The 14,034-nt window shown below is 51.7% G+C and overlaps 1 protein-coding gene across 1 annotated transcript; it reads left to right on the top strand.

Moving 5' to 3' along the window:
* The first annotated feature begins 9,966 nt into the window (after positions 1-9,966).
* On the top strand, positions 9,967-13,200 carry EPOP (elongin BC and polycomb repressive complex 2 associated protein). Its single transcript, XM_008997472.4, has one exon. The coding sequence runs from the start codon at positions 10,429-10,431 to the stop codon at positions 11,566-11,568; it is 1,140 nt and encodes a 379-aa protein (XP_008995720.1). The 5' UTR covers positions 9,967-10,428; the 3' UTR covers positions 11,569-13,200.
* The last annotated feature ends 834 nt before the right edge of the window (positions 13,201-14,034 follow it).

The raw sequence follows: 14,034 nt of genomic DNA, 5'->3' as shown, positions 1-14,034 counted from the left end.
AACTCCTGACCTCAGGTGATCTGCCCACCTCAGCCTCCCAAAGTGCTGGGATTACAGGCATGAACCACTGCTCCTAGCCAAATTTTTTTTCTTTTTTCATTACTTTTTTTTAAACAGAGATGGGGTTTCACCATGTTGGCCAGGCTGGTCTCAAACTCCTCACCTCAGGTGATCCGCGTGCCTTGGCCTCCCAAAGTGCTGGGATTACAGGCAATAGCTACCATGCCCGGCCTTCATTACTTTTTAAAATTGTTTTTTAGAGACAGGGTTTCACCATGTTGGTCAGGCTGATCTTGAACTCCTGACCTTGTGATCCTCCTGCCTCAGCCTCCCAAAGTGCTGGGATTATAGGCCTGAGCCACCGCGCCCGGCCTTCCCCAGCTGATTGTTAATTCTTTTTAGATTTGATAATAATGTTGGGGTTATGTTCACTTTTTTTTTTTTCTTGAGACAGAGTCTTGCTCTATCGCCCAGGCTATAGTGCAGTGTCGCGATCTCGGCTCACAGCATCCTCCCCTGCCCAGGTTCAAGCGATTCCCCTGCCTCAGCTTCCCGAGTAGCTAGGACTACAGGTGTGGGCCACCATGCCAGGCTAATGTTTTTGCATTTTAGTAGAGACGAGGTTTCACCACGTTGGCCAGGATGGTCTTTATCTCCTGACCTTGTGATCCGCCCATCTCGGCCTCCCAAAGTGCTGGGATTACAGGTGTGAACCATCGCGCCCGGCCAGTTATGTTGACTTTTAAAGATTCCTTAGGTCCAAATCGCAAGCTAGGTGTCCTGAAGGGGAGGCCAGAGAACAGACAAGGACAAGAGCATCGGATTGCCATGCCTTTCTTGGATGTGCAGAAAAGGTTCGGCCTTAAGATAGATCCATGGTGGACAATCCAAAGTGCTGAACAGCTCTACAAGTTTCCTGCTTGAAAAAAGAATGGATAGAATGTGCACATGGAGTCGGTACTATCTGGGCAGAGAAAGAGTGCAAGACAGAATATGATGATTTCACAGAGTGTATACTTTGGTATAAAACAATGAAGCATGTGAATACCTTCTGGAAGCAATGGGATAAACTGATAAAGGGAGGGAAGTACACCCCTCCACCTCACCACATGGGCAAGAGGAGCCTCGGCCCTGAGCAGACAGCTACTGATATCTGGAGGCTGATTTTCTTTTTTTTTTGGTATTGTAAAATTGAATTTATTGACTTGTAAATATATTTGCAACATATTGTTTGATGAAAACATAAAGTAACAGAACAATATGTGTAGCATGCCATTTTTTTCTAGCAATGAAATATTCTATAAAAGTCTGCTTGGATATACCATCAAATGTTAATAGATGGAGGCTGATTTTCTTTTTTTTTAATTTTTTATTATTTATTTATTTTTTATTTTATTTTATTTTTTTTTGAGACAGAGTTTCGCTCTTCTTACCCGGGCTGGAGGCAATGGCATGATCTCAGCTCACTGCAACCTCCACCTCTTGGGTTCAGGCAATTCTCCTGCCTCAGCCTCCCGAGTAGCTGGGACTACAGGCGCACGCCACCACGCTCAGCTAATTTTTGTATTTTTAGTAGAGACGGTGTTTCACCTTGTTGACCAGGATGGTCTGGATCTCTTGACCTCGTGATCCACCCACCTTGGCCTCCCAAAGTGCTGGGATTATAGGCGTGAGCCACTGTGCCTGGCCTGGAGGCTGATTTTCATGTCCTCTGTTCTCCACTGGAAAGGTTATGGAAAACCTCCTTGTCAAAGTGTGTAAAAATAAAGTATTGCTCTATGCTAAAAAAAAAAAAGAGTCCTTATAGAAATATGTATTGAAATATTTAGGAATGAAATTATGTGATGTCTGGGATTTGCCTAAAAATAACATGGGGTTTGTTCTGGGCACAGTGTGTCAGGCCTGTAATCCCAACACTTTGGGAGGTCGAGGCAGGAGAATTGCTTGAGCCCAGGAGTTTGAGGCCAGCCTAGGCAACATAGTGAAACCCTACATCTACAAAAAATACAAAAATTAGCCGCACATGATGGCACACGTCTGTAGTCCCAGCTACCCGAGTGGCTGAGGCTTGAGAATTGCTTGAACCCAGACGGCAGAGGTGGCAGTGAGCCGAGATCATGTCACTGCACTCCAGCCTGGGTAACAAGAGTGCACTCCAGCCTGGGTTACAGAGCAAGATCTGTCTTAAAAAATAAAACAAAGCAAAACAAAATAATATGAGGTTTGTTCTATATCTTCTATTTTTGCTTCTTTTCTTTTCTTTTTTTTTTTTTTTTTTTTGTGAGACAGAGTCTCACTCTGTCACCCAGGCTGGAATGCAATGGCACGATCACAATCTCGACTCACTGCAACCTCCGCCTCCCGGGTGCAAGCAATTCTCCCACCTCAGCTTCCCAAGTAGCTGGAGTTACAGACATGCACCACGACACCCAGCTAGTTGTTTTTGTATTTTCAGTAGAGGCTGGATTTCACCATGTTGGCCAGGCTGGTCTGAAACTCCTGACCTCCAGTGATCCACCCGATTCAGCCTCCCAAAGTGCTGGGATTACAGGCGTGAGCCACCACGTCTGGCCGTTGTTCTACAATACATCTTAATTGTGGTAACATGGACATATTCCTTTGTCACTTAAAATGTGCATTTTGGCCGGGCGCAGTGGCTCATGCCTGTAATCCCAGCACTTTGGGAGGCCGAGGCAGGTGGATCACGAGGTCGAGAGATCCAGACCATCCTGGTCAACATGGTGAAACCCCATCTCTACTAAAAATACAAAAAATTAGCTTGGCATGGTGGCGCGTGCCTGTAATCCCAGCTACTCAGGAGGCTGAGGTGGGAGAATTGCTTGAACCCAGGAGGCAGAGGTTGGGGTGAGCTGAAATCGCACCATTGCACTCCAGCCTGGGTAACAAGAGTGAAACTCCGTCTCAAAAAAAAAAAAAAAAAGTGCATTTTATTACATAAATCATTCCTAAATAAAATTGTGTTGTTTCTGGTTTTTGAGACAGGGTCTCTCTCTCTGTCTCCCAGGCTGGAATGCAGGGGTGACTGCAGCTCACTGCAGCCTGAACCTCCCAGGCTCAAGGGATCCTCCCACCTCAGTCGCCTGAGTAGCTGGGACTAGCTAATTTATGTGTTGTTGTTGTTTTTGTTTTTCGTTTTGGTAGAGGTGGAGTTTCACTATGTTGCCCAGGCTGGTCTTGAACTCCTGGGCTCTAACAATCTGCTAGCCTCAGCCTTTCAAAATGCTGAGATTATAGGCATGAACCATCCTACTGGCCAACTTGATTTTTTTTTTTTTTGAGACCGAGTTTCGCTGTTGTTACCCAGGCTGGAGTGCAATGGCATGATCTCGGCTCACTGCAACCTCCATCTTCTGGGTTCAAGAAATTCTCCTGCCACAGCCTCCCGAGTAGTAGCTGGGACTACGGGCGCGCACCACCATGCCCAGCTAATTTTTGTATTTTTAGTAGAGACAGGGTTTCACCTTGTTGACCAGGATGGTCTTGATCTCTTGACCTCGTAATCCACCCGCCTCGGCCTCCCAAAGTGCTGGGATTATAGGGGTGAGCCACCGCGCCCGGCCTTTGATTTTTTTTTTTTAAGTGAGGAAGTAGGTGGGTAAGAATGAAACAAAATTGAATCAGTTAATAAGTGTTGAAGCTGGGTATTCAGTACTGGGAGGTTAATTATATTTCTTTGTTTACGTTTGTATAGGTTTGAATTTTCCATCATACAATACCTTTTGATTGCGGGAGGAAAGATGCTATTCATGTTTTACAAATAAGGAAACTAAAGCTTCCAGAAGTTAAGTAATCACCCCAAAGTCACAAAGCTGGTAAAATGATGAGTCTGGACACAGATGAAATGTGAATGGACTCATCTGAGTCCAGAACTGAAGCTATTAACCCTGCGTGCAAAATTCCCAGAGGAGACACAGGAACATGTGGGCTTATGCTAGGGGGTGGTGCAGCCCTGCTGACTTAGGGAATTCCGGGAGCACGAAAGGTTAAAAGGCTGCATTGAGCCATGATTGTGCCACTGCACTCCAGCCTGAGTGACAGTGAGACCCTGTCTCAAAAAAAAAGGTGGCTAGGGTGTGGCAAGGTGGAGAAATGGCTTCCCCTCTTGGATTCATTGTTGTGGGGTAGCCTAGTGGTTACCAGAGTGGACTTAGGACCCAGCTACCTGGGTTTGGGTTCTGGCTCTGCCACTTGCTAGCAGTGTGACTTGGGCAAGTCACTTCACTTCTCTCCCTCAATGTCTTCATTTATATCACGGATTTAAAATTTTTTATTTATTTTTTGAGACAGTCTCATTCTGTCGTCCAAGCTGGAGTACAGCGGCGCAATCTTGGCTCACCACAGCCTTTGCCTCCCTGATTCGAGCAATTCTCCTTTTTCTTTTTTTCTTTTTCCACGCATTAATCTCACACTAACTTCAAGGTTCAAGCAATTCTCATGCCTCAGTCTCCCTAGAATCTGGGTAGCTGGGATTACAAGTATGCACCACCACACCCGGCTAATTTTTAATTTTTTGATTTTTTTAGTAGAGGCAGGGGCTGCCTGCCTGTTGGCCAGGCTGGTCTCCAACTCCTTACCTCAGGTTATCTGCCCACCTCGGCCTCCCGAAGTGCTAGGATTATAGGCGTAGCCTCCTGAGTAGCTGAGACTTCAGGCACAGGCCACAACTCCTAGCTAATTTTTGTATTTTGAAGAGATGGGGTTTCACCATGTTTCCCAGGCTGGTCTCAAACTCCTGGCCTCAAGCCATCAGCCTGCCTTGGCCTCCTAAAGTGCTGAGACTACAGCTGTGAGCTATCATTCTCAGCCTTGGCAGTTTTTTTCTTTTTCTTTTTTTTTTTTTTTTTTTGGTGCTATGACTCAGATGGCAGCTTTTAAAAGAGTTGAACATAGTTGGGCATGGTGGCTTATGCTTGTAATCCCAGCACTTTGGGAAGCTCAGGCGGGAGGATCCCTTGAGCCTAGGAGTTTGAGACCAGCCTGGGCAACATAGTGAGACCATGTCTCACAAAAAATTTTTTTTTAATTAGCTGGGCATGGTGGCTCAGGCCTGTGGTCTCAGCCACACAGAAGGCTGAGGCAGGAGGATCTCTTGAGCCCAGGAGGCTGAGGCTGCATTGAGCCATGATTGTGCCACTGCACTCCAGCCTGAGTGACAGTGAGACCCTGTCTCAAAAAAAAAAAAAAAATGGTTAAACATAAATGTAGGATATGATCCAGCAATTCCACTCTTTTTTTTTCGAGATGGAGTTTTGCTCTTGTTACCCAGGCTGGAGTGCAATGGCACGATCTCTGCTCACCGCAACCTCTGCCTTCTGGGTTCAAGTGATTCTCCTGCCTCAGCTTCCCGAGTAGCTCGGACTAAGGCACGTGCCACCATGCCCAGCTAATTTTTGTATTTTTAGTAGATACGGGGTTTCACGATGTTGACCAGGATGGTCTCGATCTCTTGACCTTGTGGTCCACCCGCCTCAGCCTCGCAAAGTGCTGGGATTATAGGTGTGAGCCACTGCGCCCCGCCCCAATTCCACTCTTAATTGTCTACTTAGGAGAAATAGATATATTCACACAAGACTTGTATAGCAGTGTTCATAACAGTATTGTAAACAATAGCCAAAAAGGGAAGACCACCCAAATGTGATTAGATAAACAAAATGTGGCATATCCATACAACACAATACTCAGCAATAAAAAGGAATAGGTCAAGCTTGGTGGCTCACACCTGTAATTCCTGCACTTTGAGAGGCTGAAGTAGGTAGATCACCTGAATTCAGGAGTTTGAGACCAGTCTGATCAACATGGAGAAACCCCATCTCTACTAAAATACAAAATGGCTGATGCCACCTGGCTAGGCATGCCACCATTCCTGTAATCCCAGCTACTTGGGAGGCTGAGGCAGGAGGATGGCTTGAACCTGGGAGGCAGAGGTTGCAGTGAGCCAAGATGGTGCCATTGCACTCCAGCCTGAGCAACAAGAGTGAAACTTCATCTCAAAAAAAAGGGAACAGACTACCAATACATGCTACAACACAGGTAAACCTAAAAAACATTATGCTTTTGGGAAGCCAGATGCAAAAGACCACACATTGCATGATTCCATTTATGTAAAATATCCAGAAAAGGGAGTTCTATAGAGACAGAAAGTAGATTAGTCACCCAGGGCTGGGGATGGGAATTGAGAGCTACAAGTGGGAAGGAGAAGACTTATAAGCAATGTTCTAAAACTGGATTGTGGGGCTGGGTGTGTTGGCTCATGCCTGTAATCTCAGCATTTCAGGAGGCCAAGGTAGGCGGATCACCTGAGGTCAGGAGTTCAAGATCAGCCTGGCCAACATGGTGAAACCCCGTCTCTACTAAAAATACAAAAATTAGCCAGATGTGGTGCCACATGCCTGTAGTCCCAGCTACTTGGGAGACTGAGGCAGGAGAATTGCTTGAACCTGGAGGGCAGAGGCTGCAGTGAGCCGAGATTGTGTGGCAGGTGCCTATAGGCCCAGCTACTCTGGGGGCTAAGGCTGGAGCATGGTTTGAGCCCAGGAGTTCTAGGCTATAGTGCACTGGGCTTAGTGCGGACTCCTATGCTGATTAGGAGTCCGCACTAAGATCAACATGAATATGGTGACCTCCCGGGAGTAGGGGACCACCAGGTTGCCTAAGGAGGGATAAGCCGGCCCAGGTCGGAACAGAGCAGGTCAGAACTCCTGTGTTGATCAGTGGTGGGATCGTGCCTGCGAAAAGCCACAGCATGGGCAACATAGCAAGACCCTGTCTCTAAAAAAAAAAACGACAGAAAACGAAAATGATTATGATGATGGTTACATAACTGCAATTTACTAAAAATCATTGAATTGGACACTTAAAATGGGTTATGTGTGGTATGTTCATTTTTTAAAATAGTGTCTATTCTTTTTCTTTTTTTTTTAAACAGAGTCTCACACTGTCACCTGGGCTGGAGTACAATGGCACAATCTCAGCTCACTGCAACCTCTGCGTCCTGGGTTCACAGGATTCTCCTGCCTCACCTCTCGAGTAGCTGGGGTTACAGGTGCCCACCACCACACCTGGCTTCTTTTTTTTGTATTTTTAGTAGAGACAGGGTTTCACTATGTTGGCCAGACTGATCTCGAACTCCTGACCTTGTGATCCGCCCGCCTCGGACTTTCAAAGCGCTGGGATTACTGGTGTGAGCCACCGTGCCCAGACAAAAAAAAAAAGCATCTATTTCATAGGCTGTTATGGGAATTAAGCAACGTCAGGTTCTTAGAAGAGAGAGTGGCATGTAGTAAGTACTACAGAGGTTCAGAGGTTACTATGGGGTTAGACTACAGAGGTTACTCTGGGGTTGGACATCTAGGGTGCAGTTCTCCAAAAAAGGCAAGTAGGCAGGTTTCCTGCTCCCAAATCCTTGAACACATTCCTTACTGCCCCAGATGAGACCTAGATGGGCCAAGGAAAGGAACGGGCTGCTTCTGGATCCAGAGGGGTCCTTTCTAGCCCTCACTCTGGAGGTGTTAGATGGGACCCAGCATCCAGTCTAGTCCCTGTTTTTCTCTTAGGGGAGGAGAGGCTCCTGAGAAGGGTGTTGCCTCCTTCATCCCAGGCTGAGGAGGGGGTCGAGTGTCCTCTGCTGGAGAAAATAGTAATTGCAGCAGCTGGGCCTGCCCACATGAGTTCTGGTGACTACTCCCATCAGGTTTCAACCCTCCCGACAACGTGAGGAAGCCACTTTGTCCCCTTTTCACCGATAAGGACATTGAGACTTAGAGTATCTAGGTGGCCTGCCCAGGGTCGCACAGCAGCATCCCCTGTCCAGGCTATTGAGGGTGGCTTGATGTCCTTGGGTCCTTTCAGCTGGAGAGGCACTCACTATCCCCTACTGTTTGTAGAGTGATTCCATCCCTGGGTCTATATTCTGGGTGCCTGATGAGAGGAAGGGGAAGTAGGGAAAGTGGAGGCAGAGGGAAGGACTCACAATCATAATGACTCCTCAGTAAAGCCCCCAAACTCACAAGGGGAAGGGGGAGCTGGCAGCTTTTGGGGGCAGAGAAAGAAGAGGTCATTGATTTGCAGTTATGCAATAGTCACTCATTTATTCATACCCATCATTTTCTTGGGCATTCTCTCCTTGTGTCAACACTGTGCTAGGCACCGGAGTGCAAGTAGGAACTGCTGTTCAGGATGAGTCCTCAGAACTGTCCGGCAGAAGGGACAGCCATGAAGATCATCCTTCCAGAACTTTCCTTGTGTGTGTGTGTATGTGCGTGCATGCATGCCTGTGTATATGCATGCATGTGTGTGTGTGTGCATGTGTGCGTGTGTGTGTAGAGGTGGGCTTTTCAAGCAATTATGAGCCCTGGTGTCTAGACCCAGCTCAGCTTCATGACTTGGCAGGACCCCAGGATCCCCCCTCATGACAGCCGCCCTGGAGAGCTCTTCTGCAGAAGATGTTAGGGGATGAGTGTTTTGAACAATGAACACCACATCTTCTCCCTCAAACCCTAGCCCCACCTAGGGGCTTTACCTCTGGACTCGAGGTGTGGGAAGCTGACCCACCTTACCCCTGTCCTCCCAGATGTTATTTGATGACACATAGGGAAACTACACCTCTGTTGTCACTGCTAGAAGGGCCAGGAGGCAAGCTGCATCATTTTGTCCTCTTTCTGAAACCCTCTCTTGTCTTGGCCCCAGAAGAAATTTTTCTCTGTGGCTGCCCTCTGCCAGCATTTTTCCACACCTTTACCTCAAGTCATCAAACCAATCTCTAAATTTCCACAGATAGGAAACAGCAGTATTCCATTACCCTGATTTTTATCAAGAGAAATATCCCAGGGATTCATTAATTCACTCACTTGCTCATTCATTCATTCACACATATTGATTGAGCACCTATTACATCTTGGCCACTGATCTAGGCAGTGGGGATACACCAATGATCAAGACAAACTTCTCATCGGCTCATTTCCAGACTAATGGGAGAGACAGACACCAAAGAATAAGTCCATGTACCGACTTTTATGTAACAGTAAGCTATGCAGAAACTAAAGAAGCTTAAGGGAATAGACAGGTTGAGGGTGTGTGCAGCATTATCAGAATTTGTACTGGAAATTCACTTTTTCTTTATTTTCCTTGGGGGAGATGAGAGTCAGGGTCTGTGTGTGCCCGCCTCTGGCTTCTTCAATCTATTTGGCAGACAGATCAAGCCTCAGAGGACAGCATCCTGGGATTGGGGGTCAGGGGCTGCAGAGCCAGCCTCTCGGAATCTAGTTGAGGCGGAGTATTTAAATACTGCATCAGAGAAATGGAAACAGGTACTGAGACAGCCTATTTATCGGCTACCATGGGTGTAACAACACTGCCCCCCTCCCAAATTTATTTTTTTCTTTGTTCATCTTGCAAGTACTGAATTCCTAAGTACTTATACATTACAGCATTTTTTTGAGCCGACTGCGTGCCACGCACTGTTTTAGAGGCCCCGAGACAGAGGTAAGTAACATTCTTGCCTCGCTAGAGTCCCTGCTGCGCAAAGCTTGTAAACAGCCATCGCTTCTTTTCATCTTTGCCCTCAGCATTATTTTGGAGATCCATCTACGTTGATTCACACAGCTCTTTTAGCCCCAAGAGGGCAGATATGAACCGTCCCATTTTACAGATGCAAAACCGTGACTGCTCGGGAAAAAGAGAGTTGCTTTGGGACGAAGAAATACCAGGACGCCACCGGGCCACGTGCGGCGGCGCATCTGGCCCCTCGCGATCCCACCCGCGCACGCTCCCTCCCGCGCTCCCTCCCAGCCGCCGCCGCGCCGGGTCCACGTGTGTGTGTCTGTGTGCGGAATGGGGACGGGGGCGGCGCCGCCGTAGGGGTGGGGTCGGGGCTAACGTCACGGGCGGTGCGGCCCAATCAGCGTTGGGCTCGCGGCCCCGGCGCTGGTATTGGGGCAGCGAGGGGGCAGTTCTCTATAACGCGGTCTCCGGGAGCCAGCGGGGAAGAAAGAAGCCGAGCGGGCGGAAGGCGCCCTCCCCGCCGCCTGGGCCCGGGCACCGGGTACCGGGCCCGGGGCCCTTCCCGCCTCCCGGGGCTGCCGGCCGCTTTGTTTCCCCCGCCTTTGCGCTTCGGGCGACTGGAGAGGGGCTCCCCCCGGGGCTGCGAAAGGGACGCGGCGGCAGAAGGGCGGCCGACCGCACCGGGACTCGCAGGGACCCAGGAGTCCGGCCGCCGGGAGGGCCGCGTGACGAGAACGAAGAGGGAGCCCGAGCTCTGCGGTCCCGGGTGGCGGGCCGGGGGCGCCCGTGAGCAGAGACCTCCCCGTCGACGGGGGGCGATGTTCCCCTCGCCCGTGGGCTCTTCGGGCAGCCAGGGCATCCCGCCGCTGGGACCCGGACCCCCTCACTGGGCACCCCTCAGGCTGCTCCATGGAGACCCTGTGCCCCGCGTCCCGCCTGGCAGTGCCGGCGTCCCCGCGAGGGTCGCCCTGCTCCCCCACGCCCCGGAAGCCGCGTCGGGGAACCCAGGAATTCTCTCCGCTGTGCTTGCGTGCCCTCGCCTTCTGCGCCCTTGCCAAGCCCCGGACGTCCTCTCTGGGCCCGGGGCCTGGGGAACTGGCGGCGCGGCCCGCCGTGCTGCGGGGCCCTCACGCCCCTCTGCGCCCTGGCGGCTGGACCCCAGATGGCCTGAAGCACCTCGGGGCCCCGACCGGGCGGCCAGGCGATCTTAACATTGCGGCCGGCGAGGATGCGGACGTCGCAGCGTGTCCCCGCTGCGAAGAGGAGGAAGAGGGCGGAGGCGGTTTCCCGCACTTCGGCGTTCGCTCCTGTGCACCTCCGGGCCGCTGCCTGGCGCCCCCGCGCCCTCGGGAATTTCCGACCGGCTTCGCCTCGGCCCCGCCTCGCCCGGCTCCGGGTCTCGAACCTCAGCGTGGCTCAGCCGCCAGCCCGCCTCAGAAGCCTAGTTCCCGGCCTCCGTCGCCACCTGCGGGCCTCTCCACCGAGCCTACGGGTCCTGGGACGGCGCCGGGGCCGTTCCTGCCCTGCCAGCATGCAGAAGTCGATGGAAACCCCCCACCGGCTTCCCCCGAGGCTCCAGCCGCCAGCCCTTCGACGGCCAGCACGGCTCCGGCCGCACCCGCACATCTCCGCCAGGAACATTTCGATCGTCTGATCCGCCGGTCGAAACTTTGGTGTTACGCAAAGGGCTTCGCCTTGGACACTCCGAGTTTGCGCCGGGGGCCAGAGCGGCCGCCTGCGAAAGGGGCGGCCCGGGGAGCCGCCAAGAAACGCCGGCGGCCGGCGCCCCCTCCACGCACCGCGCAGCCCCGCCGCCCAGCACCGTCGCTCCCAACCACGAGCACCTTCAGCCTCCTCGACTGCTTCCCCTGCCCGCCGGCCCTGGTGGTAGGGGAAGACGGAGACCTAAAGCCGGCATCCTCGCTTCGCCTCCAGGGAGACTCTAAGCCCCCGCCCGCCCACCCGCTGTGGAGGTGGCGTATGGGGGGTCCCGCTGTCCCTGAGCCCCCTGGCCTCAAATTCTGGGGGATCAACGTGGATGAAAGCTGACCGTGGGACTTCTGCCAAAGGGGAAAAGTTGGGACCGTGGCCAAATCGCTGGCTTGAGGAGGGAGCCCCGTTTCTCACATTTGTCCCCTTCCTTCTTTACATTTTAGGAGCTGTGGGCAGAGGGACTTCAAATGACAGTGATCTTCAAGCACCTAAGTGTTGGGGGTGACAGCCCCTCCCCCTCATCCTTTGCCGAGGAACCCAGGGCTGGAGTCGGGAGAAGGCTTAAGCAAAAAAGGCTGATGACATAGATTCTAATCCCTGCCCCCTTCCATCTCGGACCGTTGGGGGCAGGGCCTGCACCCCAGTGGGAGCAAAGGAGGCCACCGCTCAAAGACACCCCCCCCCAACAAAAAGGGAGAGGAGAGAGACCTCGGTGATGGACAAACCGGTTGTTACAGTGTCTGTGGGCGAGCCTGGGGTGCAGGGGCTGTGGTGGGGGTGGGGAGGTGATTGGCAGCTCCCTGGGGGCATCCCCTACCCCCACTGTCCAGGCCTTTAACCCTTTGCTCCCCTCAGGCCTTCTCTAAAGCTCCAAGCACCGCTGGAGCCTTTAATGGGTGAGGGAGCTTGGGTAAGAGGAAGATCACCTCCTTCCTGTCGCCTTTCTAGGGCCCCTCAAGTGCAGGTGGCCCCTAATTGATGAGATCCTCAGTCTTAGCCGCCGACGTTTCCCTTTTGTCCAGTTTTGGAGTTCCCTTTTTTTCCTTATTTGGTTTCCAAGCATAAGGTCTGGCCTGTGAGAGAGATTTCCCCCAACCTTGATTAATCAGCCCCCTCCCCCAACTTACTCCCCTTAGGGTGGGTAGGGCTGAGGGACCTCCTCTCCTGGAAAGTGCTTACTTCGCCTGGGGAAGGGGCTAGACACTGTCCCAGGGAAAGTAATAGAGGGTGGAAGAAATCAAAATCAGACCAAACAAGTCGCCTTTCGAGGGCCTCCACCGATTTATGGATGAGAGGGGGTGGAGGTGGAGGGCAGGCCCGACTTCTTTCTTTGGATACCCAAACTCGGCCCCTTAAAGAGTGGAAACAAAACAAGCTGCGCTTTGCAGAGGTGGTAAATGAGAGGACTCTTGGTCTAACTGCAAGAGTCCCCTGGGGTTTGAAGGGGCAAGTCTAGATGGGACCTGGGCTGAGGAACCTTCAGCTTCCCCCGGGACACCCCAGCCTCAGGCCTTTCGGGAGTTGTCAGGTGTGATGGATCCGAAGGGGGCAGGGCCAGGGGATTAGGTTTGGGGTCAGAGGTTCTGTTTTCCAGGGGAGGGGTGAGTTAGGCCTGAATCATGCCCTCCATCTAGGAGGATCTTCAGTCTGGGTTAGAAGCCCTTTCTCCTCCACCCAGGTGGGGTCAGGGGAGGTTAGGTCTTAGGTAGACGACAAGTTGAGGTATGAAGGAAAGCTGGGGCTTTTGGATCTGCCGATCCACTGAGGGACCCAGTGCCGCGTCCGCCCCCGCACTAGTGAATAGCATCCCCTCTTCCCCCGAAGGCGAGGTGAGAGAAACAATTCCCAAGCTGGGGAAGGACTTGTCTCCTTTTCTGTGAAAATGCTTTGTAAAAAGTTATTGTTTGCATGGAGCAGATTCTGGAGGAAAACTGTTTTGGACCATAAAAGTTTTGTTTGTCTTAAAAACTGTCTCCTTTCATTTTTCTTTACCCGGGGGTGAGGGTGGGGGTGGGGTGGGTGGGCGTGGGGTGGGCACTACTCTCTTTTTCCTTAACATCTGGCCTTTGTGAACCCTGCTGACCTCCCCTCCCCCTCCAGCTGTGTTGTGGGAGGAGGAGGAAGGAGGGGTGGGGGATTGCCTTCCACCCTGTACTTCGGGGGTCTCCATCTTATTTTGCCCCCCAAGAATGGAGAACGGGAGAAGGCAGACACAAGGGGTGGGGAGAGAATCGCGGTGAAGAGGAGGAGCTGTTAGGAGAAGTCCGGAAAGGCAGACTCCCTGCCTTCAAAGTTAGTAACGCGCTCGGGGTCAGCGTCGGCCCCACCAGCTTGCCTGGAGCCGGGTAGGGGATGATGGCGTGAGCTCTGGGTGGAGGAGGAAGGGCTGGTGGGCATGAAATACCCTTTTTGGACTTTCCTCTCCTTCGGGGCAGGAGGAGATGCTGTGAATTTAGCTTCTTTCCTCCCCGCACCACCTGCCCCCATCCTCATTCCCCCACCCCTGCCAGGCAAGTGAAAGAGTTAAAACTCAACCTGGAAGGGGGAGGGGTGGTGAGTTGAAAAACACACCTCTTGGCCGAATCAGATTTAATTCTAGTTAATTTACAGAATAGGGAACTGCGTTAGTTTCCCAGGGCTGCCATAACAAATTACAACGAACTTGGTGGCTTAAAAAACAGATATTTAAGCAGCTGTGTGCAGTGGCTCACGCGTGTAATCCCAGCACTTTTCGAGGCTCAGGCGGGCGGATCACGAGGTCTGGAGATCGAGATTATCCTGGCCAACTTGGTGAAACCCCGT

Source organism: Callithrix jacchus, chromosome 5 (assembly GCF_049354715.1).
Source record: "Callithrix jacchus isolate 240 chromosome 5, calJac240_pri, whole genome shotgun sequence".
NCBI classification, from domain to species: Eukaryota; Metazoa; Chordata; class Mammalia; order Primates; family Cebidae; genus Callithrix; species Callithrix jacchus.
Note: the sequence above shows the minus strand (reverse complement) of the source record. Positions and strands in the feature narration are given on the sequence as shown.